At 47.1% G+C, this 27,969-nt stretch overlaps 1 protein-coding gene across 2 annotated transcripts; it reads right to left on the bottom strand.

Moving 5' to 3' along the window:
- Positions 1-26,925, bottom strand: impact (impact RWD domain protein). 2 transcript variants are annotated; one of them, XM_078398669.1, is made up of 11 exons: positions 26,415-26,925; positions 21,065-21,187; positions 18,676-18,728; positions 16,554-16,616; positions 14,750-14,835; positions 12,716-12,835; positions 12,218-12,312; positions 6,011-6,084; positions 1,865-1,955; positions 845-979; positions 1-162 (listed from the first exon to the last, which is right to left on the bottom strand). In XM_078398669.1, the coding sequence occupies exons 1-11, from the start codon at positions 26,460-26,462 to the stop codon at positions 109-111; spliced, it is 942 nt and encodes a 313-aa protein (XP_078254795.1). In that variant the 5' UTR covers positions 26,463-26,925; the 3' UTR covers positions 1-108. The 2 variants fall into 2 exon arrangements, with proteins under 2 accessions (XP_078254795.1, XP_078254796.1); XM_078398670.1 differs by lacking the exons at positions 18,676-18,728; positions 26,415-26,925 and adding an exon at positions 26,209-26,337.
- Between the last annotated feature and the right edge of the window lie 1,044 nt (positions 26,926-27,969).

Here is a 27,969-nt window from a genome sequence, read left to right as displayed (position 1 = left end):
TATTTAATCATAGTTCCTTGAAATAGGACAGTTGGGCCCAGGTCCATTGGTTGATCTCATTCTTAGCCATTCTCTGTAAAACACTGATGTTGCAGCCTCTGTTCATTTTCATTTCTTGTTCTTTGGCTTTTTGCTTTTTACGGGCGTCTTTGAAACTTCCCCCTAAAATATTAAACGCACAGTATAGAGGTTATAGAAGACGTTGACTAGGCCACATTTGGAGTATTGTGTTCAGTTTTGGGGTCAGCATGTTATAACAAATATGTTGTCAAGCTGGAAAGCATGCAGAGAAAATTTATGAGTCTGTTGCCAGGACTCGAGAGCGTGAGCAATCGCGAGAAATTGGGCAGGTTAGGACTTTATTCCTAGGAGTGCAAGAGGATGAGGGATGATCTTATAGAAGTGTACCAGATCATGAGTGGAATACACCCGGCAAACGCACAGTCTTTTGCCCAGAGTAGGGGGGATCGAGAACCAGACGTCATAGGTTTAAGGCAAAGGAGGAAAGATTTAATAGGAACCTGAGGAGTAACATTTTTTTTTACACAAAGGGTGGTGGGTGTATGGAACAAGCTGCCGGAGGGGGTAGTTGAGGTACAATCTCAACGCTTAAAAAACATTTAGACAGCTATGTGGAAAGGACAGGTTTAGAGGCTGGTAGGACGAGTGTAGATGGGGCATGTTGGTCAATGTGGATAAGTTTCCAAGCTGTATGACTCTACGACCTGTTTACATGGGGCACCTTGGTCGACAGGGGCGCAGATCAATGTGATTAGCTTAGATGAGGCATATTGGTCGGCATGGGTGAGTTGGGCCGAAGGGCTTGTGACTCAATGACCCTTACCGCTGGTTCGCTGTATCCCTCTTCAACGAGCAGGTTCCTGGCGCAGTTGTTGATGTGCTTGAACCGGTCGGGCCCCAGCAGAATCCCCCCGTACCACCGCGACACCACGACCATCACGTTACGCACGTCCAAAATCTGCAGGAGTAAGGCAATCATGGGGGGAAACGCAAAGTGCTGGAGGAACCGAAGACCGGAGAGTCAAGGAGGAGGCAGCCGTTCGATCCTGAATTTGCGTTCTCCCTGTGACCTCATGGATTTTCTCCGGGTGCTCCGGTTTCCTCCCACGTGCAGGTTTGAAGGTTAATTGCTTTCAGTTGAATTGTAAATTTCCCCTCGTGTGTCGGATAGTGTTAGTGTACGGGGTGATCGCTGGTCGGCGTGGACTAGGTGGGTCGAAGGGCCCGTTTCTGCACTGTATCTCTCTCAAGTCTAGACAATAAGGCAAGGAAACAGAGTGCCAATGTCTGGCGATCTGCAAAAACAAGGATTTGCAGATACTGGTTTGCAAAAAAAAGACACAAAGTGCTGGAGTAACTCAGCGGGTCAGGCAGCGTCTGTGGAGGGGAAGGACAGGTGCCGTTTCGGGTCGGGACCCTTCTTCAGGCTGATTGCGGTTGGGGGAAGAAAGGTGTTGGTGGGAGAGGTGAGGCTACATTGAAACGGAGAGTGAAGTTATTGAAACTATCCTTAGCCTTTGTCCTTCCTATAACGGCGCAGTGACACAGCGGGTAGAGCTGCTGCCTCACAGCGCCAGAGACCTGGGTTCGATCCTGACTTCAGATGCTGTCTGTGTGGAGTTTGTACATTCTCCCTGTGACCGTATGGGTTTATTCTGGGTGCTCCAGTTTCCTCCCACACTGCGGGTTTGTAGGTTAATTGGCCATCTGTAAATTGCCCCCCCGGTGTGTAGGGAGCGGATGTGGAAGTGGGTAAACATAGAACTAATGTGAATGGGTGATCAATAGTCGGCATGGACTCGATGGGCCAAAGGGCCCGTTTCCATGCTGTAGGTACTCTCACCTGCATAAGATGGAGCATCCGGCCTCCGGCTGCTGTCTCACCATCATCTTCACAGTCCTGAATGAACGTCCTCTTGTCTTCACAATATATCCTAAAGAAATAGTGGTGACATTTAAGTGGCGTTTGGGATAGGCACGTGGGTAGGCATGGAAAGGAGTGATATGGATTATGTGCAGAAGGATAAGTCTGTGGGGCCTTCACGCCCACGTTGGTTTTGCATACAGCCTGTCACCGCTGGCGACTCGCCAGCAGCCTCACGAGAAGGCCCAGCCACAAGAGCTCAATGACAACTCCAAGGTCAGACGCACTAATTGGCCTTATCTGCACACGGGTTATGATTGGTAATAATGTTGGTAAAAGGGGATTCCGGAATAAAGGTGTCTGGCTCAGCTAAACGTTGGTAGTCCTTTGCTTTCTGTCGTGGGATTCAGTCGATCCTACAACTGGTGACCCCGTTGCCATGCGCAACCTTCCACTTACTCACGAAATGTATGACGATAAAAGTGACAGGGTGTCAGTCGACGAAGTATAACTCCACGTCCCAGCTGTTTTTACAACCAACATGGGCGTGAAGGACCTGCTCCTTAATCCTGAATCAATGACGCCATACGACAATAGACAATAGGTGCAGAAGGAGGCCATTCGGCCCTTCGAGCCAGCACCACCATTCAATGTGATCATGGCTGATCATTCTCAATCAGTACCCCGTTCCTGCCTTCTCCCCATACCCCCTGACTCCGCTATCCTTAAGAGCTCTATCCAGCTCTCTCTTGAATGCATTCAGAGAATTGGCCTCCACTGCCTTCTGAGGCAGAGAATTCCACAGATTCACAACTCTCTGACTGAAAAAGTTTTTCCTCATCTCCGTTCTAAATGGCCTACCCCTTATTCTTAAACTGTGGCCCCTTGTTCTGGACTCCCCCAACATTGGGAACATGTTTCCTGCCTCTAACGTGTCCAACCCCTTAATAATCATATACGTTTCGATAAGATCCCCTCTCATCCTTCTAAATTCCAGTGTATACAAGCCTAGTCGCTCCAGTCTTTCAACATATGACAGTCCCGCCATTCCGGGAATTAACCTAGTAAACCTACGCTGCACGCCCTCAATAGCAAGAATATTGATGAGGCCCGGCAGTGGAGGCGACTGCTGCTCGTGGGCAAACTAGCCTCCACCTTTTTCTCAGCGATCGCCTTTCGGGTACCCAATATCTCATTGACTCCAGCGCCGGGTTATCGGTCGTTCCTCCCGGCTCCCAAGAGCGTTTTCACCCAGTGCCAGATGTGTTCAAACAATTCCAGCATTTGGTCAGAAATCAGTCACGCTCGACTTCAGTCTGCAGAAAACGTTTCGCTGGATTTTCACAGTCGCCAGTGTATCAAAACCCATTATCAGAGCGGATTCGTGAATCTGTGGAACCACTCTGCCTCGGAAGGCAGTGGAGGCCAATTCCTTGGATGCTTTCAAGAGAGAGTGAGATAGAGCTCTTAATGATAGCGGAGTCAAGGGATATGGGGACAGGGCAGGAACGGGGTACTGATTGTGGATGATCAGCCATGATCACGGTGAATGGCGGTCGGTGCTGGCTCAAAGGGCCGAATGGCCTCCTCCTGCACCTATTGTCTATTTTCTTTCACACTTCTCTTTGCTGGTGGATTTAAAAAATCGCCGCTTAAGTGATTACTGCACCCGCACGCACACAGGTGAACTGCATCTGCCGTCCAGCAATGACTATCTCTCATCTTACCAGCCTCCAACCCAGCACCGGCCCATATCAGGAGTTACTTAAACTATTTCCATGACTAATAACTCCGTCTTGCACAATGACATCAAACACTCTGTCACGCATCATATTCACACCTGCGGCCCCTCCAGTTTCGGCAGGAGCATGCAGGTTACCCGTAGATCGCCTCAAAGTTGCAAAGGACGAATTTGACCATATGTTGGAGCTCGGGATCAACTGCAGGTCTACGAGCTGCCGCGCATCACCTCTTCACATGGTCCCGAAGAAGTCTCCCGGAGATTGGCGACCCTGCGGCGACCACCGTTCACTGAACCATGCCACTATTCCAGATCGATGCAGCACCCTACATTTGCAGGATTTCTCTGCAAGCCTACAGGGTAAGCGGGTGTTCGCGAGCCTCGATCTCGGGCGCACGTATTGACAAATTCCGGTCGAGCCTGCTGATATTCCCAAGGTAGCCCTGGTCACTCCGTTTGGGACGTTGGGATTTCTACGGATGCCTTTCGGTTTACGGAAGGCAGCACAATCGTTCCAGCGTTTCATGGACCATGTACTCTCCTGCTTCGATTTCGTCTGCGCATACAACGACGACGTGTTGGTAGCGAGCTCCAGCGAAGGCGAACACAAGAAACACCTCAGATTACTGTTCCAGCGATCTCGACAAATGTGGGATTGTCATCAACGCGAACAAATGCGTGTTTGGCGCTCGCGAACTAACTTTCCTCGGGCGTCTCGTGACGGAGAACGGCATCCTGCCCGGCAAAGCAAAGGTGCAGGGAATCCGAAACTATCCAGTGCCAAATTCGTTAAACCAATTACGGCGATTTTGGGGATGATGAATTTCTACCGCCGCTTTCTACCAAACTATTCTACTTCCCTATTACCCATGACCAACTTCTTTACATCGGCGAAACCAAACGCAGGCTCGGCGATCGTTTCACTCAACACCTTCGCTCAGTCCGCCTTAACCAACCTGATCACCCGGTGGCTGAGCACTTCAGAGGCTGAGGGGACAGTCGCCACCTTCAGAGGCTGAGGGGGGAGCTGTGGCGCCTTCATGCCCACGTTGGTTTTGCATACAGCCCGTCACCGCTGGCGACTCGCCAGCAGTCTCACGAGAAGGCCCAGCCACAAGAGCTCAATAACAACTCCAAGGTCAGACGCACTAATTGGCCTTATCTGCACACGGGTTATGATTGGTGAGAATGTAGGTAAAAGGGGCTTCCGGGGTAAACGTGACACAAGGTGTCTGGCTCAGCAAAATGTCGTTTGTCCTTTGCTTTCTGTCGTGGGATTCAGTAGATCCTACAAGTTGGATAAGTAAGGATAACATGGGTAAGTTGGGCCAAAGGACCTGTTTCTGTGCTGTATGATGATGACTCCTATAACACTTTGGTCTTGCATCTAGACTGGCACAGACATTGTGGGCCAAAGGGCCTGACCCTATGTTGTAATGTTCTATAGTCTATATCTTGCTGTAGTCAGCCTTTTAATGACCCATTGCCAAACCAGTGCCATGGACTAACATACCACAATCGGGCGGCCCGGTGACGCACTGGTAAAGTTGCTGCCTTACAGCGCCAGAGACCTAGGTTCCATCCTGACTACTGGTGCTATCTGTACGGAGTTTGAAATTCTTCCTGTGATCGCGAGAGTGTTTTCCGGGTGCTCCAGTTTCCTCCCATACTAAAGACGTGCAGGTTTGTAGGTTAATTGGCTACGGTAAAATTGTAAATTTTCCCTGGTGTGTTTAGGATAGTGTTGGTGTACGGGGTGATCGCTGGTGGGCACGGACTCGGTGGGTGGAAGGGTGTGTTTCCATGCTGTATCTCCAAACTAAACTAAAATGAAGATAGACACAAAATACTGTCTGAAGAAGGGTCTCGACCTGAAACGCCACGTATTCCTTCTCTCCAGAGATGCTTCCTGAGCCGCTGAGTTACTCCAGCATTTTAGATTTAAATTTTTTTTTAGATTTAGAGATACAGCGCGGAAACAGGCCCCTCGGCCCACCGAGTCCGCGCCGCCCAGCGATCCCCGCACATTAACACTATCCTACACACACTAGGGACAATTGTTACATTTACCCAGTCAATTAACCTACATACCTGTACGTCTTTGGAGTGTGGGAGGAAACCGAAGATCTCGGAGAAAACCCACGCAGGTCACGGGGAGAACGTACAAACTCCGTACAGACGGCGCCCGTAGTCAGGATCGAACCCGAGTCTCCGGCGCTGCATTTGCTGTGAGGCAGCAACTCTACCGCTGCGCCACCGTGTCTATCTTCGGTGTAAACGAAGCATCTGTAGTTCCTTCCTAAACTAAAGCGAAGGATCTTTGTATCCACCCTGATTAGATCCATAATTAAGATGTCGTTCTGACACAGTTTGCCGTCTCCTACCGGTAAGCATAGATGTTGTGTGTGGCGCCGGCAATCTTCTTGTTCTGATACAGCTTCTGAAGATGCATTTTCACCTGAACAGAAACAGAAAGAAAAATGTCCTCAGCCTTTGACGCCTGTAATACGTCACTAAGATCCCTTGTCGAAGAGTCAAGAAGGGTGTGTTATTGTCATAGGACCCGGATAGAACAACAACATTCATACGTGCAGCAGCACAACGGGATATGTAAACATAGTACACTGTCACACAGTATAATAAACAAGAAAGAAAAATAGGCTCAGTGCGAGTATATCTGCACACACATATATTAAAAAAGCAATAATAGTGCAAAAAGACAAAACTAATGCCCCCAAGCCTATGTAGCTCAGAGGTTATTGGGAGGTTGCAGTGTTTAATAGACTGTTGGCTGTTGGGAAGAAGCTGTTCCTGAACCTGGACGTTACAGTTTTCAAAGTCTTGTACCTTCTTCCCGATGGCAGGAGTGAAATGAATGAAAGAAGAGGAAGTGGAAAAACATCAGTAGAGATATTTCCAAAACTAACTGACCTGTCTTAGGCGTTTTCTATAATAAACATCGAGGCGTTCATAGGGTTATACAGCACGGACACAGGCCCTTCAGCCCAACCTGTTCGTGCCGACCAAGATGCCCTATCTCAGCACGCCCCATCTACCTGCATTTGGCCCTTATCCCTCTAAATCTTTCCTATCCATGTACCTCCCTAAATGAACTTTAAATATTGTTATAGTACCTGCCTCAACTACTTCCTCTGGCAGCTCAACTCCTCTACCCACCACCCTGTGTGGAAAAAAGTTTCCCCTCAGACAATAGACAATAGGTGCAGGAGGAGGCCCTTTGAGCGAGCACCGCCATTCAATGTGATCATGGCTGATCATTCTCAATCAGTACCCCGTTCCTGCCTTCTCCCCATACCCCCTGACTCCGCTATCCTTAAGAGCTCTATCTAGCTCTCTCTTGAATGCATTCAGAGAATTGGCCTCCACTGCCTTCTGAGGCAGAGAATTCCACAGATTCACAACTCTCTGGTTACTATTAAATCTTTACCGTCTCACATGAACATATGCCATCTAGTTTAGACTCCCCTACTCTGGGAAAAAGTCTAACCAAAGTCCTACAAAGCTGCGTTATACTTTCCTGATTCTTATGCTCAATGCCTTGATCTGTAAAGACAAGCAAACCAAGTGCCTTCTCTACCACTTTTAGGGAGTTATGGAATTGTAAGCCTTGTAGCAATTATGAGACCACAAGGCTCTTCCAAAGACATTCAAAACTTTCTTTCCCCACGATGGAAAAGTCAAATACTAGAGGGCATAGCTTTAAGGTGAGGGTGGCAAAGTTTAAAGGAGATGTGCAAGGGGAAGATTTTGTACACAGGTGGATGCTTGGAACGTGCTGCCAGGGGTGGTGGTGGAGGCAGATAGCACAATGGTGTTTAAGAGACTTCTGGATAGATTCTCGATTAGTAAGAGTGTCAGGTGTTTTGGGGTGATGGCAGGAGACAGGGGTTGTGAGGGAAAGATAGATCAACCACGATTGAATAGCGGAGGAGACTTGATGGGCCGAATGGCCTAATTCTGCTCCGAGAACTTATGAACACATGGATATGCAGGGAATGGAGGGACATGAATTATGCACAAGCAGATAAAAGATTGTCTGGGTATCATGTTCAGCACAGACATTGTGGGCCAAATGGCCTGTTCCTGTGCTGTACTACACTGTTATTCTCAGTCATCTGCTTGAAGACTCACAGATCTTTTTGCTTGATCTGCAAGATCATCGACCATGATTGTACACTTATCATCAGCGTTAACCATTTTAACGAGCCAGAACTTAAATAGTATGGGAAGACCATATGAAGTCAATCTCCAAAGTGATTATCATGAGCGTTTTTTGGCAAGTTATGTTCTAATACGTCAAATTAAACTAGGAAGAGCAGATACTACAGAGCAATTACAGTCTGATAACAGTAAGAGTAGCTCAACGCATACCATAAAGCTTCCGCATTTTACCACTACCATCTGAATCCACAGATAGAATTATTCCCAAGGACACATTTATTTCCGCAGCAAGTTTCTCAAAGAAACAATTGGAGTTAATTACCAAGGAACAGCATAATGATCAAATATGATGCTTAAAATGTCTGGTTAGCAGGATTTACGTAGCTGCTAAAATGGAATCATCGTCAATTAACACAAGCAGTGAAATAGTTTGGGTCTTGAACAGATTTAGGCTTAAACATAGAAACATGGAAACATAGAAAATAGGTGCAGGAGTAGGCCATTCGGCCCTTCGAGCCTGCACCGCCATTCAATATGATCATGGCTGATCATCCAGCTCAGTAGCCTGTACCTGCCTTCTCTCCATACCCCCTGATCCCTTTAGCAAAAAGGGCCACATCTAACTCCCTCTTAAATATAGCCAATGAACTGGCCTCAACTACCTTCTGTGGCAGAGAATTCCACAGACTCACCACTCTCTGTGTGAAGAAATGTTTTCTCATCTCGGTCCTAAAAGACTTCCCCCTTATCCTTAAGCTGTGACCCCTGGTTCTGGACTCCCCCAACATCGGGAACAATCTTCCCGCATCTAGCCTCTCCAACCCCTTAAGAATTTTATATGTTTCTATAAGATCCCCCCTCAGTCTTCTAAATTCCAGCGAGTACAAGCCCAGTCTATCCAGTCTTTCCTCATATGAAAGTCCCGCCATCCCAGGGATCAATCTGGTGAACCTTCTCTGTACTCCCTCTAAGGCAAGAACGTCTTTCCTCAGGTTAGGAGACCAAAACTGCACACAATACTCCAGGTGCGGTCTCACCAAGGCCCTGTACAACTGCAGCAGAACCTCCCTGCTCCTAAACTCAAATCCTCTTGCTATGAATGCCAACATACCATTCGTTTTCTTCACTGCATACCATTCGCTTTCTTCACTGATACCATTCGCTTTCTTCACTGCATACCATTCGCTTTCTTCACTGCTTAAAGTCATAGAGTACGAAAGAACAGAAACAGGCCCTTCGGCCCAACCTGACTTTGACAGCCAACATGCCCCATGTACACTAGTCCCACCCGCCCACGTTTGGTCCATATCCCTCTAAACTTTCCTTCCCATGCAACATGTCTTTTAAATGGTGCTATACAACCTGCTCAACGACATCCTCTGACAATTCATTCCATATACCCACCACCTTCTGTAAAAAGGTTGCCCCTCAAGTTCCTATGTCTTTCCCCTCTCACATTCAACCTATGTCATCTGATTTTTGATTCCCCAACTCTGGGTAAAAGACTGTGCATTCACCCTGTCTATTACCCTCATGATTTTATACACCCCCATAAGATCACCCCACAACCTCCTGCGCTCCAAGGAATAAAGTCCTAGCCTGCACAACCTCTCCCTACAGCTCAGGCCCTAGAGACCTGGCAACATCCACATAAATCTTCTCTGCACTCTTGAAATGAGTATCAGGGACCTGTGCCGAACTCTTGCCTATTTCAAGGAGGGTCCCGACCCAAAACATCACCTGTCTATTCCCTTCTTAGACGTTGCGACCTTCTGCATTCCTCCAGCACTTTGGGTTCTGTTCCAAGATTCCAGCACTTGCAGTTCTTTGTGTCTCCATTTTGTTGTTGGCAATATTTGTCAAGCAGTGACAAGATAAAAAAGGAAGCATAGGCCAGCACCCACCTATCCATTAACTGTGATCAATAAAAACAACAACCTTAAATTTATGTAGGGCCTCCTGAGCATTTCCTTATCGCAGTTTGATTTGGGAACAGCTCTGCCCAAGACCGCAAGAAATTGAAAGGGAGTTGTGGATGTAGCCCAGACCATCACACAGACCAGACACCCCACCATCGACTCCATCTACACTTCATGCTGCCTTGGCAAAGCAGCCAATATAATCAAAGGCTTGTCCCACCCCAGTCATTCCTTTTTTCCCACTTCCCGTCTGGCAGAAGGTACTGAAGGTTGTTCTAAGCGTACACGGCCAGACTCAGGAACAGCTTCTTCCCTTCTGTTACCAGTCCTTCCATAGGCTACTGTCTGAAGGTGAGAGGGGAAGTTTAAAGGAGATGTGTGGGACAAGTTATTGTTTACACAGAGGGTGGTGGGTGCCTTGAACGTGCTGCCAAGAATAGTGGTGGAGGCAGATACAATAGTGGTGTTTAAGAGAGGTTTCGATCAGCACATGGATATGCAGGGAATGGAGATAAATGGATCACGAGCAGACAGAGGCGATTAGTTCCAGTTTCCTCCCACATCCCAAAGATGTGCAGATTTGTAAGTCAATTGGCCTCTGTAAAATTGCCCCCAGCGTGTCGGATAGAAATAGTGTACAGGTGATCGTTGGTCGGCGTGGACTCAATGGACCTGTTTCTGCACTGCATCGTGGCGGAACAGTGGCGCAGCGGTAGAGTTGTACCTTACAGCGCCAGGGACCCGAGTTCGATCTTGACTACAGGTGCTGTCTGTACGGAGTTTATACATTCTTCTTGTGACCGCGTGGGTTTTCTCCGGATGCTCCGGTTTCCAACCACACTTCAAAGATGTGCGAGTTTGTAGGTTAATTGGCTTCTATAAATTGTCCTTGGTGTGTAGGATAGATCCTGGTTGGCATCAACGGGCCGAAGGACCTGGCCATGCTGTATTTTTAAAACTAAAAACTAGACCTAATCTTTCAATCAATCAAAACCCATGCTAATGTACAAAACAGTGAATTCCCCAAACAGGTCTTTGTAAATTTGCACTGAATGTGAACAAATCAACACCAATGTTATTATTATTTAACGATAGAGCATATTTTCATTTAGGCCTTTTAACTGGCTGTTTTCCATGCTTTTTGGCTCACTTTGTGGTAAGCTCATACATTATACAGCGGTTCTAATTCTAAATGGACATAAAAGTATTCATGAGGCTCCAAATCAGCTTTAATCAAGTCGGTGCTGTTTTGATTTCAAAGGCCTAATTTGATCTCTTACCATCATTATGAATTAATGCAATGACAAGAAATGCAAATGCCAGGTTAATACAGCGGCGGCTACACTAAGCGATAAGAAATTAAAACCTCTTTTCAAATCAAAAAGTTCTTAAAGAGCTCATAAAATTTCAATTAAATTCTCCGAGGAGATGTGCTAACAAACAACGATCTTCCTCATAATAATAAATATTTTCCAGCCACTCATTATTAAACTCATCAGAAAAACATTTGAGGCGGCTGTCAAGATGGTTTTGATTAGTTTGGTTCGGTTTAGAGATACAGCGTGGAAACAGGTCCTTTGGCCCATCAGGTCCAAGTCCACGCTGACCATTGATTACCCACTGACGATACAACACAAGTTCTATGTTATCCCACTTTCTCACCCACTAGATGCAATATCGAGGGCCGATTAACCTGCAAACCCGCACATCTTTGGTATGCGGGAGGAAACTCACGTGGTCACGCGGAGAACGTGCGAACGCCACACAGATAGCGCTGGAGTTCAGGATCGAACCCGGGTCTCTGACGCTGTGAGGCAACAGCTATGCTCGCTGTATCGCTCAGCGATGAGTTTGTCGAAGTGCTCAGATGCTCAAAGTCCCAGACCAGATGCTCAAACTGAAATATATTATGGATTAAACAAAATATATTATATTTTAGAATTATCATTAAAATGACAACTTTGGCATTTTAAGGGCAGGGAGTTATTTTTGGAAGAGAGAAATACTGACCAAAATAAATAGTAGATCTTTAAGATGAGAGGACAGTGCAAATCCTGGCAACAACCATTGAATTCTCCAAATGCATCAGTAAATGGGTATTTAGGGGAGAGTGGGGAACATCAGTACATGGGGCATTAGGGGAGAGCACCAGCAATGGGGAATTAGGGGAGAACACCAGTAAATGGGGAATTAGAGGGCACCAATAATGTGGAATTTGGGAAGGGCATTAATAAATGGGAAATTAGGGGTGGGCACCAGTAAAGGGGATTTAGGGGAGGGCACCAGTAAAGGGGATTTAGGGGAGGGCACCAGTAAAGGGGATTTAGGGGAGGGCACCAGTAAAGGGGATTTAGGGGAGGGCACCAGCAAAGGGGATTAGGGGAGAGCTAATCATGAGGAATTAGAGAGAGTTGGTATCATTACAGGGATGGAGCACACATCTAAATACAACAGGACAACCTCGCCTCCCGCCTCTGCGCCGAGACCAACCTGTTTCAGTGTCACCACAGGGGCGAGGTGGGCCTGGAATGTGCTCCTCCGATCTGTGAGAGGGTCCCCGTGGACCATTGGAGGAAGGTCTTCATCTGAAAGTTGACACAATCGATAAATCTTAGACACAAAATGCTGGAGTAACTCAGCGGTCAGGCGGCATCTCTAGAGAAAAGGAATAGGTGCCATCTTGGGTCGGAACCCTTCTTCAGACTGAAAGATAAAGGCGTGGGTGGGGGGGTTGGAGAAATAAACTGGAGGCGAGAAAAGGCCAGAACAAATCAAAGGAATCATGGAAGATAGGCACAAAATGCTGGAGTAACTCAGCGGGTCAGGCAGCATCTCTGCAGAAAAGGAATAGGTGACATTTCAGGTTGAGACCCTTCTTCAAACTGAGAGGCAGGGGAGAGGGAAACTAGAGATATAAAGTTCTACTGCTGCACCGCTGTGCCACCCAGCAAGGATTCATCTGAAAGCAGAAATGTCTCCAACACTCACCATCTGAGCTTTGGCAGTAGGCGTCGCTAGGTGAAATATGTCGAGAAGGCGAATGAACGGAAGTTGAACTTGCCCGATGATCTACTTTGGCCTCTTCCGTCCCCTTGTGTCCATGTTGGGCTGTTGCAAAACAGATCACATCTGAAGCAGCACATACTAAAACAGGACACTTATTAGAAAATAAGGTACTGGGAATTCCCTGCGGGTCAGGCAGCATCTGTAAAGGGAAATGGAGTTCTTGCTATTGAGGGAGTGCAGCATAGGTTCACGAGGTTAATTCCCGGAAATGTCATATGTTGAAAGAATTGAGCGACTGGGCTTGTATGGAATTCCTGGAATTTAGAAGGATGAGAGGGGATCTTATTGAAACATATAAGATTATTAAGGGATTGGACACGCTGGAGGCAGGAAACATTTTCCCGATGTTGGGTGAGTCCAGAACCAGGGACCACAGTTTAAGAATAAGGGGTAGGCCATTTAGAACAGAGGTGGAAAAACGTTTTCATCCAGAGAGTTAGTTGCTAATCTGTGGAATTCTCAGCCTCAGAAGGCAGTGGAGGCCAATTCTCTGGATGTATTCAAGAGAGAGTTAAAATCATGCACAAAATTATGAGAAGGATAGATCTTTTGCCCACAGTAGGAGAATTAGGAACCAGAAAACCTAAGTTTAAGATGAGAAGATAGAATAGAAACCTGATAGGTAACTTTTTTTCACACAAAGGGTGGTGGGTGTATGGAATAAGTTGCCACAGGCGGTAGTTGAAACAGGTACTATCGCAACATTTAAGAAACATTTAAACAGGTATATGGATAGGATTAGAGGGATATGGGGCAAATGAAAGCAGGAGGAACTAGTGTAGATGGGGCATGTTGGTCGACATGAGCCATATGCCTTGACTCCGCTATCTTTAAGAGCTCTATCTAACTCTCTCTTGAAAGCATCCAGAGAATTGGCCTCCACTGCCTTCTGAGGCAGAGAATTACACAGATTCACAACTCTCTGGGTGAAAATGTTTTTCCTCATCTCCGATCTAAATGGCCTACCCCTTATTCTTAAACTGTGGCCCCTGGTTCTGAACTCCTCCAACATCGGGAACATGTTTCCTGCCTCTAGCGTGTCCAATCCCTTAATAACCTTATATGTTTCAATAAGATCACCTCTCATCCTTCTAAAATCCAATGTATACAAGCCCAGTCGCTCCATTCTCAATAGCAAGAATGTCCTTCCTCAAATTTGGAGACCAAAACTGCACACAATACTCCAGGCGTGGACTCACCAGGGCCCTGTACAACTGCAGAATGACCTCTTTGCTCCTCTACTCAACTCCTTTTGTTATGAAGGCCAACATGTCATTAGCTTTCATTTCTGCCTGCTGTACCTGCATGCTTAACTTACAAAACTGCATATCTTTGGGATGTGGGAGGAAACCAGAGCAACTGGAGTAAACCCACACGGTCACAGGGAGAATGTACAAAGTCGATACAGACAGCACCCATAATCAGGATCGCCCACGGCAACCAGCATGCTCCATCCACACGAGTCCCACCTCCCACACTTGGCACAAAACCCTCTAAACCCATCCTATCCATGATGGTTTAGTAAACAAGACACAGTGTTGGAGTAATCAGCGGGTCAGGCAGCATCTCTGGAGAACATTGATAGGTGATAAAATGTGTAGGAAAGAACTGCAGATGCTGGTTTAAATCGAAGATAGACACAAAATGCTGGAGTAACTCATGCCAGAGAGCTGGGTTCAATCCTGACTACAGGTGCTCACTGTGTGGAGTTTGTACGTTCTCCCTGTGACTGCATGGGTTTTCTCTGGGTACACCAGTTTCCTTCTACACAGCAAAGTTGTGCAAGTTTGCAGGTTAATTGGCTTTGGTAAAATTGTAAGTTGTTCCTAGTGTGTAGGATAGTGCTAATGTACAGGGTGATTGCTGGTCGGCATGGACTTGTGGGTTGAAGGGCCTGTTTCTGCGCTGTATCTCTAAAGTCTAATCGCTAATGCAAAGAATCAGTAACAGAGATACCTGCACTATTCGACCGAGCCTTCAGCTGCAGAAACTCCTGAATCTTTTGTACCCACAGGAACAGGACGCAGTCTCCTGAATTTTGCCTGAAACAGATTAACCAGATAAAAAACAGGGCCACAAGTTCTCGTTGTCAAACCCCTGCTCCATCCCTGTACAGTGTTTCATTGGAGATGGGCACCCTCAGGTCTTTCAATGCCACAGTCCCTGTCATAGAACATAGCACAATACAGCACAAGAACAGGCCCTTCGGCCCACAACGTCTGTGCCGAACATGATGCCAAGACGTTTATCTGCCTGCATATAACCCATATCCTCCCCATTTCCTGCATATCCAAATGCCCATACTCTTAAACGCCACAATTTTATCTGCCTCCATCAGCTCTTCTGGCAGTGCATTCCAGGCACTTATCATCCAGAGAAAAATTATTAAAGAAAGATTAGCCAGCGCACATCTCCGTAACGTTTTGACCCTCTCATATTAGAGCTATGCCCTCTGTTCTGACTGTCTACCCGATCTATGCCTCTCTTTTATACTTGTATCTCTGGAAATACTTTTATCAGGTCTCTCCCCAATCTCCAGAATTCCAGAGAAAACAATCTAATCTGTCCCACCTCTTCCTGCTGATACGGTCTAATCCAGGCAGCATTCTGGTAAACCTCTTCTGCACTCTCTCAAAAGCCCCAACCTCCTTCCTGTAATGAGGTGACCCGACCTGCATGCAGATGCTGCCTGGTCCATTGAGTTCCTCCAGCAGTTTTTGTTCTTGGGATCCATGAGCTAGAATTCTGCCTGCTAATCTAGTAACTGAACAACTTTACTGAAGAAGGGTCTCGCCTGGAAACGTCGCATATTCCAGAACCAGGGGACACAGTCTAAGAACAAAGGGGAGACCATTTAATACTGAGGTGAGAAGAAACTTTTTTACCCAGAGAGCTGTGAATTTGTGGAATTCTCTGCCACAGAAGGCAGTGGAGGCCAATTCACTGGATGAATTTAAAAGAGAGTTAGATAGAGCTCAAGGGGCTAGTAGAATCAAGGGATATGGGGAGAAGGCAGGCACAGGTTACTGATTGTAGATGATCAGCCAGAATCACATTGAATGGCGGTGCTGGCTCGAAGGGCCAAATGGCCTCCTCCTGCACCTATTTTCTATGTTTCTATATTCCTTTTCCCCAGGGATGCTGCCTGACCCGCTGAGTTACTCCAGCTTTTTGTGTCTATCTTCGGTGTAAACCAGCATCTGCAGTTCCAGCTTCCTGCACACTTCACTACAGTACTTATTATGGAAATGGCACATATTCCATTCAAAATGTACAGTGCAAAAAAAAAACAAAGTGCTGAAGTAATTAAATGAGTCAGGGAGCATCTCTGCAGAACATGAATTGGTGATGTTTCGGGTCGGGACCCTTCTTCAGACTGATTGCACTCAGTGGGAGTGGAGGGGATTGTTTGATTGTACTAACACCCCCCAGCCCATTCTATCTACCAATTACTTGCCAGAGATAGATACAAAAAGCTGGAGTAACTCAGCGGGTCAGGCATCTCTGGGGAAACAGGTGACCTTTCTGGTCAGGACCCTTCTTCAGCTACTTGCCAGGCTTTGTCCTTCCTCCCTCCCCCCCAACAATCCAAATTAGTCTGAAGAAGGGTCCTGACTGAAAATGTTGGCTATCCACATCTTCCAGAGATGCTACCTGACACAGTTATTCCAGCACATTGTCAACCCGCAGCTGCAGTTCCCTGTGTCTACATTGCAAGAGAATAACCGTTTGAATTTAGTCTAAATTTAGATCGACTTACAGGTAGATTTCTTCCAGGTCGTTGGAGAGTGCCGCTCGCTCGTGTCCTCTCAGCCAAGGAGCACTGAAACCGACAGAAATAAGGAAAGTGAAATGAAGCGCTGCAGCAAAGCTTTGTGGTCAACGACACCTCAATGGAACGCTCACGATGCCAACATAAGACCATAAGTCACAGGAGCAGAAGTAGGCCATTTGGCACATCTAGTCAACTCCACCATTCAATCATGGCTGATCTATCTTTCTCTCTCCTGCCTTCCCTCCAAACCCCATTCTCCTGCCCTCTCTCCGTAACCCTCGACACCCTTACTAATCAAGAATCTGTCACTCTCCACTTAAAAAAGACCCAATGACTTGGCCTCCACAGCCGTCTGTGGCAATGAATTGCACAGATTCACCATCCTTCAGTAGATCCTTCAGTGCTTCTACTCTGGGGCTGTGGAAAGCATCTTGTCTGGCAACAACTCAATCTGGTTTGGGAATAGCTCTGCCCAGGACAGGAAGGCTATGCGGAGAGTAGTACGTTCGGCTGAACGCACTATGGGAACTACACTCGCCCCCCTGCAGGACCTATACATCAGGAGGTGCAGATCCAGAGCCAGCAACATTATGGGGGACCCCTACCACCCAAGCAACGGACTGTTCCAGCTGCTACGGTCAGGCAAACGCCTCCGCTGTCACGCTGTGAAAACAGAGAGGATGAGATGGAGTTTCTTCCCACAGGCCATCAGGACTGTTAACTCATATCATCAGGGACTAATTTACTGCATTAATATATTTTTTGTGTTGTGTCTTTTAAAATAAAAAAATCTATTCTGTTTGTAGTTTTAGCACAATCCGCAGGCATTGCCACTTTCATTTCACTGCACATCTTGTATGTGTATGTGACAAATAAAGTAGACTTGACTTGACTCTGGCTAAAGAAATTCCTCCTCATCTCCTTTCTAAAGATGCGTCCTTTTATTCTGAGGCTGTGACCTCTGGTTCTAGACTCTCTCACAAATGGAAACATCCTCTCCATATCCACTCTGCCCGGGCAATCAAGGGAGGACAATAGACAATAGACAATAGGTGCAGGAGTAGGCCATTCGGCCCTTCGAGCCAGCACCACCATTCAATGTGATCATGGCTGATCATTCTCAATCAGTACCCCGTTCCTGCTTTCTTCCCATACCCCCTGACTCCGCTATCCTTAAGAGCTCTATCTAGCTCTCTCTTGAATGTATTCAGAGAATTGGCCTCCACTGCCCTCTGAGGCAGAGAATTCCACAGATTCACAACTCTCTGACTGAAAAGGTTTTTCCTCATCTCTGTTCTAAATGGCCTACCCCTTATTCTTAAACTGTGGCCCCTGGTTCTGGACTCCCCCAACATTGGGAACATGTTTCCTGCCTCTAATGTGTCCAACCCCTTAATAATCTTATACGTTTCGATAAGATCCCCTCTCATCCTTCTAAATTCCAGTGTATACAAGCCTAGTCGCTCCAGTCTTTCAACATATGACAGTCCCGCCATTCCGGGAATTAACCTAGTAAACCTACGCTGCACGCCCTCAATAGCAAGAATATCCTTCCTCAAATTTGGAGGCCAAAACTGCACACAGTACTCCAGGTGCGGTCTCACTAGGGCCCTGTACAACTGCAGAAGGACCTCTTTGCTCCTATACTCAACTCCTCTTGTTATGAAGGCCAACATTCCATTGGCTTTCTTCACTGCCTGCTGTACCTGCATGCTTCCTTTCAGTGACTGATGCACTAGGACACCCAGATCACGTTGTACGTCCCCTTTTCCTAACTTGACACCTTTCAGATAATAATCTGCCTTCCTATTCTTACCACCAAAGGACGTACAAAGCCCGTACAGACAGCACCCGCAGTCAGGATCGAACCGGGGTTTCTGGTGCTGTGAGGCAGCCACTCTACCACTGGCACCGCTCCTTGTGTCTCCAGCTGCCATTTCTTTGGCTGGGCAGGAATTGGAAAGTGCAAAAAAAATGAACTCCGTTTGATCGGGTGGACACTATTACAAGGGCCTAACAAGGTAGGTTAAAGTGGAACCACAGCAATGGCCTAACAAGGTAGGTTAAGGTGGAATCACAGCAATGCGCATGAAGAAATGATGCTTACTTCAACTGATAGACTGGTGGTGCCGCAGTGGGATATTCAGGAGGGAGCGTTACCTGTTACACAAACAGATTAAACCGTTATCACAACATGAATTTAATTGCAGGTTCCCCTCCAAGTCACACACCATCCTGAATTAGAGATACATCACCCTTCCTATACCATCACTGGGTCGTTGAGTTTATTATTGTCACGTGTACTGAGGTACAGTTCAAAGCTTTCTTTTGCGTGCTATCCAGTCAGTGAAAAGACTATACATGATTACAATCAAGTGTTAAAGGGAATAATATTTAGTGCCAGATAAAGTCCGATTAAAGATAGTTCAATGGATTCCAATGAGGTAGATGGGACCGCTCTCTAGTTGGTGAGAGGATCATTCAGTTGCCTGATAACAGCTGGGAAGAAACTGTCCCTGAATCTGGAGGTGTTCTCACACTTCTGTACCTCTTGCCTGATGGGAGAGGGGTGGAGGGAGTGGCCGAGGTGAGACTGGTCCTTGCTTATGCTGGTGGCCTTGCCAAGGCAGCGTGAAGTGTAGATGGAGTCAATGAAAAGGAGGTTGATTTGCATGATAGTCTGGGCTGTATCCACAACTCTCTGCAATTTTGTGTGATCTTAGATGGAGCTATTCCCAAACCTTGCTGTAATATTTCCCAATAAAATGCTTTCCACGGTACCTCTGTGTGAGACTTGTTGGGGACATGCCGAGCATCCTAAGCCTTCTAAAGAAGGGGGGTGCGGCACGGTGGCGCAGCTGCAGAGATGCTTCCTCACAACACTTGCAGCGCCGGAGACCCGGGTTCGATCCCAACTACAGGTGCTGTCTGTACAGTTTTACGTTCTCCCTGTGGCTGCGAGGGTTTTCTCTGAGATCTTCTGTTTCCTCCCACATTCCAAAGACGTACAGGTTTGTAGGTTAATTGGATTGGTACAAGTGTAAGTTGTCCCTTGTGTGTGTGGTATAGCACTAGTGTGCGGGGGGTCGCTGGACGGTGCGGACTCGGCGAGCCTGTTTGGGCACTGTATCTTTAAACTAAACTAAAACAAAACTAAGAAGCGTCAGTGTGCTTTCACGTGGATCTTGGATCCTATGTTATCCTAAATCCTGGACCCTTTCCCGACAGCACCATGGGAGCACCTTCACCTGAAAGAATGCAGTGGTCTACGTTCAGGTTTATTAAGGTCACGTGTACAGAGGTACAGTGAAAAGCTTTGTTTTGCATTCTATCCAAACGGATCAGATATACCATGCATAAATAATATCATAAGTTCATAACTCATAGGAGCAGAACTAGGCTATTCGGCCCATCAAGTCTACTCTGCCATTCAATCATGGTTGATCTACCTTCGCCTCTCAACCCCATTCTCCTGCCATCTCACCGCGGCACGGTGGCGCAGCGGTAGAGTTGCTGCCTTACAACGAATGCAGCGCTGGAGACTCAGGTTCGATCCTGACTACGGGCGCCGTCTGTACGGAGTTTGTACGTTCTCCCCGTGACCTGCGTGGGTTTTCTCCGAGATCTTAGGTTTCCTCCCACACTCCAAAGACATACAGGTATGTAGGTTAATTGGCTGGGCAAATGTTTTTAAAAAATTGTCCCTAGTGTGTGTAGAATAGTGTTAATGTGCAGGGATCGCTGGGCGGCGCGGACCCAGTGGGCCGAAGGGCCTGTTTCCGCGCTGTATCTCTAAATCTAAATCTAAAACAAAATCTAAATAACGCCGGACACCCGTACTAATCAAGAATCTGGCAATCTCTGCTACAGATATTCCCAATGACTTGGTCTCTACCGACATCTGTGGCAATGAATTCCAGATTCACTACCCTCTGACTAAAGATATTTCTCCTCATTTCGTTTCTAAAGGCACGTCCTTTTTTTCCGAGTCTGTGCCCCCTGGTTCTACACTCACCCAACAGTGGAAATATCTATCGAGGCAATCAAGTCAAGTCAAACTCAAGTGCATTAGATAGAACAAAAGGGTAGGATACAGAGTGCAGGATATAGTGGGGTGGGTATATATTTAATAGGAACCTGAGGGGCACAGAGGAAGGTGAGTATATATAACAAGATGCCAGAAGAGGTAGTTGAGGCAGAAACTACAACAACATTTAAAAGAAATTTGGACTGGTACATGGAAAGGCAAGGTTTAGAGGGATATGGACCAAATGCGGGAAGGTGGGACTAGTGAGGATGGGGCATCTTAGTCGGCGTGGGCAAGTTGGGCCAAAAGGTCTGCTTCTGTGCTGTATGACTCTAAACTAAATCTAAATTATAACTACAGCCCTCTGGTCCAGGCAACATCCCAGGTGAGTCTCTTCAGCACCCTCTACTGCTGCCACATCCTCACTGTAGTGTGGCGACCAGACCTGTACACAGTGCACGGCGGATACCTGGAGACTGATGGTCCATTTTGGTTCTGGGTCAACGATCCTGATGCAAAATATCCTCGCTGCCTCATCGACAACACTCCAGTTTTCTTCATAGATGGATGACACGGCTTCTACCTCATCTATCTGAAACGTAAACATAAATTGGAGCATTAGTCGAATCACAAAGCTACAGAGCATGGAAACAGGCCCTTCGCCCCAACGTGGCAATGCCAACCGAGTTGTTTAACTGAGCACCTCCCCTTTTCGTAACCTGACACCATTCAGATAATAATCTGCCTTCTTGTTCTTGCCACCAAAGTGGATAGCCTCACATTCATCCACGTTATACTGCATCCGCCATGCATTTGCCCACTCACCCAACCTATCCAAGTCACCCTGCAACCTCATAACATCCCCCTTGCAGCTCAAACTGCCACACAGCTTTGTGTCATCCGCAAACTTGGAGATGTTACATTTAAATCCTTCGTCCAAATCGTTAATATATATTGTAAATAACTGGGGTCCCAGCACTGAGCCTTGCGGCACCCCATTAGTCACTGCCTGCCATTCTGAAAAGGACCCGTTAATTCCTACTCTCTGCTTCCTGTCTGCCAACCAGTTTTCTATCCATGTCAATACCCTACCCCAATACCATGTGCTCTAATTTTGCACACCAATCTCTTGTGTGTGACCTTGTCAAAAGCTTTTTGAAAGTCCAGATACACCACATCCACTGGCTCTCCCTTATCCATTTTTGTAACATCCTCAAAAAATTCCAGAAGATTAGTCAAGCATGATTTTCCCTTCATAAATCCATGCTGACTTTGACTGATCCTGTCACTGCTTTCCAAATGCACTGCTATTTAATAATCAACTCAAGCATCTTCCCCACTACCGATGTAAGGCTAACTGGTCTATAATTCCCTGCTTTCTCTCCCTCCTTTCTTAAAAAGTGGGGTTACATTAGCTACCCTCCAGTCCACAGGAACTGATCCAGAATCTGTAGAACATTGGAAAATGATCATCAATGCATCCATCAAAGGTATTTATTCTCAAAATGCTGGAGTAACTCAGCAGGTCAGGCAGTATCTCGGGAGAGAAGGAATGGGTGACGTTTCGGGTTGAGACCCAGTCTGAAGAAGGGTCTTGACCCGAAATGTCACCCATTCCTTCTCTCCTGAGATGCTGCCTGACCTGCTGAGTTACTCCAGCATTTTGTGAATAAATACCTTTGATTTGTACCAGCATCTGCAGTTATTTTCTTTACATCAATGCATCCATGATTTCTTGGGCCACCTCCTTAAGTACTCTGGAATGCAGACCATCAGGCCCTGGGGATTTATCTGCCTTCAGTCCTAACAGTTTACCTAACATAATTTCCTGTCTAATGTGGATTCCCTTCGGTTCCTCCCTCCCGCTAGATCCTTGGTCCCCTAGTATTTCTGGGAGGTCGTTTGTGTCTTCCTTAGTGAAGACAGACCAAAGTATTTGACTAACTGATCTACCATTTCCTTGTTTCCCATTATAAATTCAACTATTTCTGACTGTAAGGAGCCTACATTTGTCTTCACTAATCTTTTCCTCTTCACATATCTATAGAAACTTTTACAGTCAGTTTTTATATTCCCCACAAGCTTTCTTTCATGCTCTATTATCCCCTCTTAATTAACACCTTTGTCCTCCTCTGTTGAATTCTAAATTTCTCTCAGGCCTCCAGTTTGCTACTTCCTCTGGCCAATTTATATGCCTCTTGCTTGGATTTAACACTATCCCTAATTTCCCTCGTTAGCCACGGATGAGCCTCCTTCCCTGTTTTATTTTTACGCCAGACAGGGATGAACAATTGTTGTAATTCATCCATGCAATCTGTAAAATCTTTGCCATTGCATATCCACCTTCAACGATTTTTTAAGTATCATTAGCCAGTCTATCCTAGCCAATTCCCGTCTCATACCATCAAAGTTATCTTTCTTTAAGTTCAGGACCCTTGTCTCTGAATTAACCGTGTCACTCTCCATCTTAATGCAGAATTATGGTCACGGTTGCCCAAGGGGCTTTGCACAACAAGATTGCTAGCTGATCCTTCCTCATTGCACAATACCCAGCCCAGGATGAACTGCCCTCTAGTTGGTACCTCTACATATTGGCATCCCGTATACACTCCAGGAAATCCTCCTCCTCAGTGTTGTTACCAATCTGGTTAAGCCCAATCTACATGTAGATTAAAGTCACCCATGATACCCGCTGTACCTTTGCTACATGCATCCCTAATTTCCTGTTTGTTGCTATCCCCAACCTCACTACTGCTGTTAGGTGGTTTGTACAAAACTCCAACAAGCGTTTTCTGCCCTTGGCTATTTCGCAGTTCTACCCATAGAGATTCTACAGCATCCAAGCTAATTAGTTAAAACAAATGTAGGTCCCTTGCAGTCAGAAACAGGTGAATTGATCATGGGGATCAAGGACATGGCAGACCAATTGAATAACTACTTTGGTTCTGTCTTCACTAAGGAAGACATAAATAATCTGCCGGAAATAGCAGGGGACCGGGGGTCAAATGAGATGGAGAAACTGAGTGAAATCCAGGTTAGTCGGGAAGTGTGTTAAGGTAAATTGAATGGATTAAAGGCCGACAAATCCCCAGGGCCAGATAGGCTGCATCCCAGAGTGCTTAAGGAGGTAGCCCCAGAAATAGTGGGTGCATTAGTGATAATTTTTCAAAACTCTTTAGATTCTGGAGCAGTTCCTGAGGATTGGAGGGTAGCTAATGTAACCCCACTTTTCAAAAAGGGAGGGAGAGAGAAAACGGGGAATTACAGACCAGTTAGTCTAACATCGGTAGTGGGGAAAATGCTAGAGTCAGTTATTAAAGATGGGATAGCAGCACATTTGGAAAGTGGTGAAATCATTGGACAAAGTCAGCATGGATTTATGAAAGGTAAATCATGTCTGACGAATCTTATAGAGTTTTTCGAGGATATAACTAGTAGAGTGGATAAGGGAGAACCAATGGATGTGTTATATCTGGACTTCCAGGCTTTCGACAAGATCCCACATAAGAGATTAGTATGCAAACTTAAAGCACACGGTATTGTGGGTTCAGTATTGATGTGGATAGAGAACTGGCTGGCAGACAGGAAGCAAAGAGTAGGAATAAACGGGTCCTTTTCAGAATGACAGGCAGTGACTAGTGGGGTACTGCAAGGCTCAGTGCTGGACCCCAGCTATTTACAATATATATTAATGATTTGGACGAGGGTATTGAAAGCAACATCTCCAAGTTTGCGGATGACACGAAGCTGGGGGGCAGTGTTAGCTGTGAGGAGGATGCTAGGAGGCTGTAAGGTGACTTGGATAAGTTAGGTGAGTGGGCAAATGCATGGCAGATGCAGTATAATGTGGATAAATGTGAGGTTGTCCACTTTGGTGGCAAGAACAGGAAAGCAGACTATTATCTGAATGGTGGCCGATTAGGAAAAGGGGAGATGCAACGAGACCTGGGTGTCGTGGTGCACCAGTCATTGAAAGTAGGCATGCAGGTGCAGCAGGCAGTGAAGAAAGCGAATGGTATGTTGGCATTCATAGTGAGGGGATTTGAGTATAGGAGCAGGGAGGTTCTGCTGCAGTTGTACAGGGCATTGGTGAGACCACACCTGGAGTATTGCGTACAGTTTTGGTCTCCTAATCTGAGGAAAGACATTCTTGCCTTAGAGGGAGTACAGAGAAGGTTCACCAGATTGATTCCTGGGGTAGCAGGATTTTGCTTAGTCTTTTTCTTCTATTTGATGTTTGGAAGGACTTCTGTTGTGGAACAATTCGGCAGTCCTAATTTGAGAGGGTGTTGCAGTTGAATATAGTGGTTGCACTTTGCTGCAGCTCAGCTTCCCCCATCTTCACCCATCAGCGCGTCTCCGACTCCCTCCCAGCTCTACGAACATCCCACCACCTCTCCCCGTTCCTGCACTCCTCGCTCCTCCAGGTTCGGCGCCCCTGCTCCGCGCCTCGCTTCCTGCGGCTCTTCGGCCCCTCGCCGCTCCTGCTGGCCCTCCAGCCCTTCTCCCCGCTCACCATCTCCGTCAGCCGGGCTCCGCTTCCACTGAACCGGTGCTCAACACCTCGTGGCTGGGGCCGCCGAGCAGAGCCGTGGCCTGATCCTCCGCCTCGGCTCCCAGCGCCCAGCCCAGCTCGTCCTCCGCTGCCGATCAGCCTCTCCCCAGTCCTCTTCCCCCTCCTCTTCGGGCTCCACACTCCGCTCCTCCACCTCTTCCACCGCCTCCTCCTCCAAGGCCGTCGAGCACGGCCTGGGCCCTTCGCCCTCAGGTGGATCGCCGACCTTCAGCATTCGATGCTTCTGCCCCTGCGGACCTCCAGGCCCCTCGGCTCGGGTTCTTCCCACTGCTCCTCTCCCAGCTCACTCAACCCCGTCCTTTCCTCCTCCTCCTCCTCCTCTTTTCTCCCCCCGCTGGCCGGTCAATGGCCCTCTGCTTCTCGGCCTTGCTCTCCTGCCTCCCTTCCCGGCCGCGTTTCCCCTTCTCCCGCTGGCTGGCCAGACGTCTTCCCAGCTGCTTCTTGCGTCCGTGGGCTTTCTCCCGGTTTCTCCCGGTTTCTCTTCCTCCGCCAGATCCTCTAGCTTCATCCTCATTTTTTACAGCACAAAGATTGACCATTTTGGTGTTTTTTAAGGTAAGAATGTACGTGTTGCATGTGTTACTAGTGTATGCCGGAAGCTGCCATTTCCTCCAGATGCCTTGAGCGACTCCGTGCGTCAGACACTTTGACCTTACGACCTTACGTGCAATCCCCCTATACAGCATGAGAACGGGCCCTTCGGCCGAACTTGCCTATGCCGACTAAAATCCCCATCTACACTAGTCGCGTCTTTAGTTTAGTTTAGAGATACAGCACAGAAACGGGCCTGTCGACCCACCGAATCTGCACCGACCAGTGATCACACTAGGGACAATTTACAGAAAGTAATTAACCTACAACCCTGCATGTCTTGGACGTAGGAGGAAACTGGAGCACCCAGAGAAAACTCACAAGTCAAACCCAGTCACAAGTCAAACGTACAAACTCTGTACAGACAGCATCCGTAGTCAGGATCGAAATCTGGTCTCTGGCGCTGTAAGGCAACAATTCTACCGGGACGCCATTGTGCCACCCACCTGCCAGCATTTGGCCCATTTCCGTCGACACCTTTCCTATTCACGTACTCGTCCAAGTGTCTTTTAAATGTTGTTATTGTACCTGCCTCAATACTTTCTCTGGCTCGAAGGGCCGAATGGCCTTCTCCTGCACCTATTTTCTATTGTCTATTGTTCCATATACCCACCACCCTCTCCTGTGCTCTAAACCCCACCAAATTGCTCACCTGTTTTTGAATGTTTTCCTCCTCAGGCTCAGCCATTTCTCCAGTCATTTATGGATCCCCCTCCCTTTCTCTATATCCCTCTCTCTCTCTCTCCTTCCTTCCCTCTCTTTACCTCAACTGTTCTCCCCTTCCCATTCACTGTCTCTTTCCACCACCCTTTCCCTCTCTAGGTTTCTTCTTTGTCTCTTTCTCTGTCACTTTCTCTTTCTCTCTTTCTCTGTCACTTTCTCTTTCTCTCTCTGTGTATGTCTCACTTTCTGTCTCTCTCTCTCTCTCTCTCTCTCTCTCTCTCTGTCTGTCTCTCTGTCCCTCTCTGTGTGTCTGTCTCTCTCTCTCTCTCTCTCTCTCTGTCTGTCTCTCTTGTCTCTCTCTGTCTCTCTGTCTCTCTCTCTCTCTCTGTCTGTCTCTATCTCTCTCTCTCTGTCTGTCTCTGTCTCTCTGTCTCTATCTCTCTCTCTCTCTCTCTCTCTGTGTCTTTCTCTCTCTCTCTGTCTTTGTCTTTCTCTCTCTGTGTCTGTCTGTCTCTGTCTCCTGCTGTGAGTTTCCAGACAGTGCGCATGTGCGGCACTGGCCCCGCCCCCACATTGCCAGGTATAGGGCGTATTCAAGGCGCGTCATAGGTCATGACGCCCCGCCCGCATCCGCCTCGGATTGCTCACAGCACAAAGCCCAGAGCGCTGGTGGGATTTTAGTTTGCTGGATTGAACATGTCTTGTTTAATCTGTGTAAAAAAAGTTGTCCAACACATCTCCTTTAAATGTTGCCCCTCTCACTTAACGCTATACCCTCCAGAATGCAAGTTTGATGTTTCCATCCTAAGAAAACGGTTCTGACTGTGGAAACACTTGAATCACCAAAGCCTAGTAGGCTTTATTGAAGTCAAGTCAAGTTTATTTGTGACATGCACATACACGATGTGCAGTGAAATGAAAGTGGCAATGCCTGCGATTGTGCACAAAAAATAATTACAGTTACAGCATATAAATAAAGTTAATACAGTTAATACAGAGAAGACAAAATTTAGTCCCTGGAGTTATAAACGTTAACAGTCCTGATGGCCTGTGGGAAGAAACTCCGTCTCATCCTCTCCGTCTTCACAGCGTGACAGCGGAGGCGTTTGCCTGACCGTAGCATCTGGAACAGTCCGTTGCTGGGGTGGCAGGGGTCCCTCATAATTTTGCTTGCTCTCGATCTGCACCTCCTGATGTATAGGTCCTGAGGGGGGCGAGTGTAGTTCCCATGGTGCGTTCAACCGAACACACTACTCTCTGCAGGGCCATCCTGTCCTGGGCAGAGCTGTTCCCAAACCAGACTGTAATGTTGCCGGACAGGATGCTCTCTACAGCCCCAGAGTAGAAGCAATGAAGGATCCTCAGAAACACTGAATTTCCTCAGCTGTCTATGGTGGTAAAGGCGCTGCTTTGCCTTACCCACCAGTGCGGCAATGTGCATTGCCCATGTCAGATCCTCTTTGATGTGGACTCCCAAGTATTTAAAGCTGCTCACCCTATCCACAGTAGACCCATTTATTTCCAGTGGCTTGTACGTCCTTGGA

The sequence above is a fragment of the Rhinoraja longicauda genome, chromosome 4 (assembly GCF_053455715.1).
Source record: "Rhinoraja longicauda isolate Sanriku21f chromosome 4, sRhiLon1.1, whole genome shotgun sequence".
Taxonomy (NCBI): domain Eukaryota; kingdom Metazoa; phylum Chordata; class Chondrichthyes; order Rajiformes; family Arhynchobatidae; genus Rhinoraja; species Rhinoraja longicauda.
This window is presented reverse-complemented; position numbering and strand designations above follow the sequence as displayed.

Excerpts from the sequence above, each read along its gene's own strand:
- impact (XM_078398669.1), bottom strand. The coding sequence starts at position 26,462 with ATGACTGGAGAAATGGCTGAGCCTGAGGAGGAAAACATTCAAAAACAG. Across the intron at positions 12,313-12,715 it reads CTACTGCCAAAGCTCAGATG|ATGAAGACCTTCCTCCAATG; the intron begins GTGAGTGTTGGA and ends GTCAACTTTCAG. Across the intron at positions 1,956-6,010 it reads CACAACATCTATGCTTACCG|GATATATTGTGAAGACAAGA; the intron begins GTAGGAGACGGC and ends CTATTTCTTTAG.